This window comes from Strigops habroptila, chromosome 6, assembly GCF_004027225.2.
Source record: "Strigops habroptila isolate Jane chromosome 6, bStrHab1.2.pri, whole genome shotgun sequence".
In the NCBI taxonomy this organism is placed as follows: Eukaryota; Metazoa; Chordata; class Aves; order Psittaciformes; family Psittacidae; genus Strigops; species Strigops habroptila.
The window spans coordinates 4,055,415-4,061,414 of record NC_044282.2 but is presented as its reverse complement, the minus strand read 5'-3'; the positions used below and the strand labels follow the sequence as shown (position 1 = coordinate 4,061,414).

Here is a 6,000-nt window from a genome sequence, read left to right as displayed (position 1 = left end):
TGGGCTCCTCCTGTGAGACTCTTTCCTCCTCCTTAGTACCACAGTTATTCTTTGCACCTCTTCCAGGCTGAACCCCTGTTGACTATGTATGGCTAGAATTGTGCACATTATTCCAATTTCCATTCATCTCCTGTATGTAAGAGGTGAGTAACCTCAGGGAATGTGAGGGGTGGTAGTTTGAAACAGACAGAGCCTAGATTTCTGGTAAAAGTTACAAACTACAACAATCTTTAATGTTGGCTGTAAACTGCCACTGAAAGCTCTACTAAGAAATGAAAGAGATAATATTGTGTGTATAATAAAGATACCATGTGTCCCATCGGAGTGCGAGCATCGCTGAGGGGTTTTTTATCAGTCTTTTGGTGAAGGCTGCTTTGGTTGCCCTGGGCCTAGTAGAGCTGCTCTTTCTCTCTTGTGGCAAGTTCCACTGGCACCAGTTTCTCTCTGCGCTGGCTCATCCAAGACCAGGGAGTCTTCACGTATTTCCTGGAGAAGGTAAAAAACCCACCAAGGTTTGCCATCAAATATAGCTGGCAGATGCTCTCCCTGCATTGCCCCATCAAGCCTGGGTGTGGGGATGAACTGGGGGGTGCTGCTGCCTGGCCTATACAAGCATGCCACACACCAAAGAGGCCTGACTCTCACCCCAAACCATCAGTCTCACAACAATTCTGCCCACTAAACTTTCCCTATCATTTCTTTATCCTTTTAATCATTATGCTGATAACTTGTGAGTCCAAAAAAGCAAGTGGCTGCTGTAGAGCAGCTCTTTGAACAGATCAGGAGAGTGTCACATTTTAAAAAACAGGGCTGCTTACTTTTTATTATCTTTTCTTTATGGCCAAAACCAACTGAAAAGAGTGAGGGAGGCAGCAAATTGATAGCAAAAATTGCCAGTCAATTTACGGACAATGACATCTGCATTTGGAGATTGTAAGGAAATAGCATGTGTATCAGCAAACCATTTAATTCCAAATTGATGTGCTATTTTTATTGAATGTATATAATTCCAAGGGCCACTCTACTTCTAAGGGACGAGAAAAGACTGGTAGGGTCAGGGTAGGTCATATTAAAGGAGTGGGAACATGGCTACCATATCACCAGCACTCTCTTCTTCTCATTGCTATTCTCGTTTTTTTACATGGTGATGTGGGGACACAAAACTCATACTGGAAGAAGCTTTTTTGGGTACGAGCTCATAGAGTCCACAGAGCCACAGAACTCAGTAAATGCACCTAAAAAAAGCCATCTAGAAGAGCTATCAAGACCCACATGGATCCTCGAAGTATTTGAGGTACAGCCTCTCTCCTCTTTTTCTGCATGAAGCTAAGACACACAACTGTAGATGTGAGATCACAGTTGCCCTTCTCTCTAGGAATGCCAGTAAGCAAAAGTGCTGGGCAGCCAGGCTTGGCTGCAGGAGTTCCTCACAGGAGTGCTAGATAGAAACCACCATCCCTTAAGGGCCAGTCCTTCAGCAGCAACTAAATATTTGCTTGTCTGCCGAGATCACCACGTGCAAGCTCAAGCCTTGAGAAAACCTGCTTTTTCCGGAAAAAAACCCATGCAGTTTCCATTTTTTATTGGCATGTGGCATTGAAAGGCTTTGTCCCTCTGGCACCTGGAGGATGCAGTCACAGGGTTAGTACTTACTGTTCAGCTAGTTCCATGGATATTTGCTCCAAAGAGCATCCTTTCGTCTCTGGTATAAACACAGCAACAAAAGCCAGGGATGCTAGGCTCATAATTGTGTAAATGAAGCACACCCAGGACAAGCCAATGAGCTCTACAAAGAAGGAAAATGTGGGGTTTTTTTAGTTTTCAAATATTGCAATTTGTTTCTGTTGCTGTATTTTATAGGATACAGGCCCTAATGCACAGAAGAATTTAGAAAGAAGCTAGGCTCTTATCCTTAGCTCACTTATTTGTGCCTGGCTGTAATTTGAAAAAGAAGAGCGGTTTTTGCTTTCTCTAATTCTTCTTATGAAAGAAAATTGATGAGGCCATATTAACAGGAACCTATTAATTTGTTTTGCTTGCAGTCACTCTGGAACACTTAATTGCTTGTAGTTACACTTTCATAGATCCAGATTAGAGACAGTTAAGCCAATAGAGTTACTGCAGCTTTACGTTAATTGCAACTGAGGCCAGAATAACAGCCAGGTGGCCATTAACGAGCCATGCTCCATGACAGGAGGGGGCTTTCAGGTGAAACAGTTGATGCCGAGGACCTGAGGTCTGCACTATCTGCCTTGGGGGACATTTCCTCAGGAATAGCTCCAGTCTGGTCCAAGGACTGAGCAAGTGTTGGCAGCTGGAATGTATTCACTGTGCATTTTCCAGTTTGGTTTTGTCCAAAAGCTTGTGTAGTTCAGGAGTACAGTTCTGTGCTGCAAACCATAATGCAGTGAGGGGGGGTAACTGCATTATTTGCTTCTGGAGAGGACACTTGGTCTAACTAAAATGCTAAACGATGAGTTTGACCTGGCATATTTTTTCTATTGTTAATCAAGATAGTACTCAGGGGTTTTTTTTACACATTTTAGTCACGGATCATACTTGTTTTCAAATCCATCTCAAAATACATCTAACAGGATGAAAACCAGCTCGACTTCTTGTGGGTTGATTGCCTGCGAGTAATGTAGAGTTAAAGGAAACCTGGAATTTCTGTTCCCTTATGTATTTTGATTTTCAGCATGTATTTTCTTCAAAATAAGACTGAAACCTAAAATTTACAAAACTTCTTATGAAATAAAATAAAAAAAGTATATTTTCCAATCAATTCATTTCAACATCAACATTTAACCCTTTCGCCTGTTTATCATCACTTTATAAGTTACTATATGGTAGTCTACTTCCTCACATTAAAATATGAAAACTTTTTACCTTATAAAGACACCTTTTTCAAAAGGAAATTTTCTCAAAGCCAGGACATTAGTGTGAAAAGGAATGATTTCAATGGGATTGTCTTTAAACATATTTGATCAGAAAAGCTGTGGTTTGATTTAGATCAGAACTTCCATTGACTTCAGAAGATGCAGGAATAAATCACGTATTTTCAACCTACCAAGGCAATGGTGTTTTTAAGAGCTGGGGTTTGCAGCCTGTGGAGTGAATATGCAAGGTACTCTGACGGCTAGCACCATGAGGCTTAGAAGGGTGTGGTAGAAACAGTGACATTACACTAGCAAACAACACGTAAAATGGAATATGAATTTGCTTCCTGGGGCACCACAACTGCAATTTTAGCAATATCGTTTCTATAGGAAAGATTCATTTTGCCCACTAGGAGAATATCAACTCGGAAGGACACAGAGAAATCTTACCAGTTACAGTCAAAAATGTCAAGGAGATGAGGAGATTTATACCCCAGTTCATGCTAGATGTCAAAGCCATGGCCCGTCCTCTGATGCCACCAGGGAAGATTTCACTCAGGACCAGCCAGGCCACTGAAATAGAAGGAACAAAACATCAAACAAACAAACAAACAAACAAAGATGTTGTCTTCAAAGGGATGGCTTTCCTTGCTGTAAATTTAGGTAGTCCATTCACTATGAGGGTGGTGAGGTGCTGGCACAGGTTGCTCAGAGAAGTTGTGGCTGCCCCATCCCTGACAGTGTTCAAGGCCAAGTTGGATGAAGTTTTGAGCAACCTGGTCTAGTGGAAGGTGTCCCTGCCCATGACAGGGGAGTTGGAACTAGATGATCTTTAAGGTCCCTTCTGACGCATGATTCTATGATTCAGGTGAGGCCACCTGAAAGAACAAGGTGATTTTCAGGGGTGAGCAGCGGGTGGCACCGGGGCAGCACCAGCACACAGAGAACCAGTGAAGTGAACTCTGACTGCACAGCCGTGTAGGAAAGGGAACTGTCACTAAATAATTCTCAAGTGACATAATGCTAATGGAAGTGGGGCAGCAAACCAAAGTAATCTTCAGCCTCAGAACAGCACTGTGTGTTTATGCCACCTTATAAATCAACCTGCCACACTGAAGCAGGTTTGCTATTCCAGCTCTCCGCTCCGTATAAATGACATTCCTGTGATATAAATTGAGAGAGGGCCTGATTTTTGGCTCCTTCATATCACACCACACCATAGCACAGGTGATCTAAATGCTGGTGTTACTAGCCCACAAAACCAAATTCAGACATGAAGAGCTGGCTGTGTAACCACTTAGATAGCAAGAGAAAAAACGACACCACGTTTCCGTACTATTCCTGTTTATTAGGAAAGAAAAGAAAATAAAACAAAATAAAACAAAACAAAAACCAGAAAGAAACCTCCATTGTCCTTTTGTTCATAAGCAAGATGCATTCGCAAGAGGATGCTATGTGGAGAGGTTGTTAGATAACCAGCAAAAGAGCAGAAAGGTACGCATGGATGAGCTGCGTCTTCAGACACTTGGACATCATAAATTGCTCCTCTGTGATATTGTAAATGACAGATGGGATTTTCCTCAGGACACTTGAGCTGGGCAGTCTTAAATCTTCATTTTAAACATAGGCGCCTCATCTGCGTCACACTGCCCTATCCCTTAGGATTCTTGTAGGATTCCTGCGTGACAATACTGGTAAAGGCAGAAAAGAAAAATGTGCTGTGTAAAGAGACTAGAAAGTACCAAATGAGAGGGGAAAAAAGACCCCTGAGCCATGAGTCAACAGAACAGATTGGAGCAATCTCTAGGTTTTTTTGTACCACAGATTTGAATTCAATAATGTTTTCTGGAGCTGACCCAGATTTTACTTTTTTTAAAGAAGAAAAATATAAAGAGCTTCACTCCCACAGTGGGAGTGACCTGGCAGAGTAGCTATTTTATTCCAGGGTATCAAGACCACGTTGTGTAATGGCCTAAAGCCGTTATGCATAGTCAAGTGGCACACAGTCATAACACAGCTGCCATGTCTAACAGCAGCCATAGAGAGTGGTTTTTCTTCTTTTTTTTTAATGAACTGGATCACAGCAAAGTTTAATACCGCTGCTGACAAGACAAACATTGCTCTAAAGTAATGCCCTGGGCATGTTTTGTGCGGTGTCTACACATGATGGGGGAGCAAAGAAGAGAACTCGCTTCTCTAGCCAGTTGTTTTCCCTGCCAGGCTGGTTAGCCCTGTGCCTGAGCAAAACCAGGCCTGGCAATGCATGGGGATCTCAGGATGGTATTTTGTCCCTTCTCAGCATCAGGACTATTGAAACCAGTATCATTAGTCACAAGATGTCACGACACCGAGTGCTAGCTGAAATGCAAAGCAGCAAGAAAGCAAGATGCAAAGGAGCCCTTCTGAGCAGTGTGTGCACAGCCTGTGGAGTTTGTCTCCATGGGATGGCCTGGCAGCCAGCAGCCGAGCTCGGCTGGAAAAATGATTATACACTGAGACTGGCAAAGGTGATATTCACAGTCACGTTAGACAGGATTTAAATAAAGTTTGAAAGAATTCAAACCCACTTTCTGTAGGGCATAAACCATCCTCCAGGAATACACCTTTTCAGTGGGGACTTTGGTCTGCATTTACTTCTTCTAGAATCTTCTTGCATTCAAGCAACTTGCAGTGGCTGCTCAGAGAGGCAGCGAGCGAGGAGGACCAAAGTCCCGTGAGCTGGAATGGCAGCCCCAGCAGGATGGGTGAGACTTGACCTAGATGGGCTCCATCAGCATCACGGGCACTGGGGGACAGCTCGTGCCACAGCTGAAATGTGTGGTGCTGCATCAGCTCCAGTAGCACACACTTTTTTCAAGTACAGATTGGCTCTTTCAGACTAACTACAATTTGTCTGGGGGCTTGAAACATATTGTTTTTCTGTTAAGAAACCAAAATACTTGAGGAACTGCATCAGATGCAATAGTGGTTAGCTGCTCTTCTTTCAATCAGTTATTTAGTTCAGACAGATCCCACTGACACATCAGATCTATTCTTCATTCTGCTAATGGTAGCTACTTCCTCTGGCACGGCCCTGACCTTTGCTTAGCTGGCAAGAAGTGGATAGGCTTATTCCCCGCAGGGA

The 6,000-nt window shown here is 43.1% G+C and overlaps 1 protein-coding gene across 1 annotated transcript in view; it reads right to left on the bottom strand.

The window, feature by feature from the left end:
- Positions 1-205: 205 nt before the first annotated feature.
- The window catches only part of SLC2A12 (solute carrier family 2 member 12), a 29,758-nt gene continuing 23,963 nt past the window's right edge, over positions 206-6,000 (bottom strand). The window contains exons 3-5 of the mRNA XM_030490646.1: positions 3,327-3,449; positions 1,654-1,786; positions 206-486 (exon numbers count right to left, since the gene is read on the bottom strand). Of these exons, the coding sequence (XP_030346506.1) occupies positions 390-486; positions 1,654-1,786; positions 3,327-3,449 (353 nt within the window). The 3' untranslated portion in view covers positions 206-389. The remainder of the gene's footprint in view (positions 487-1,653; positions 1,787-3,326; positions 3,450-6,000) is intronic.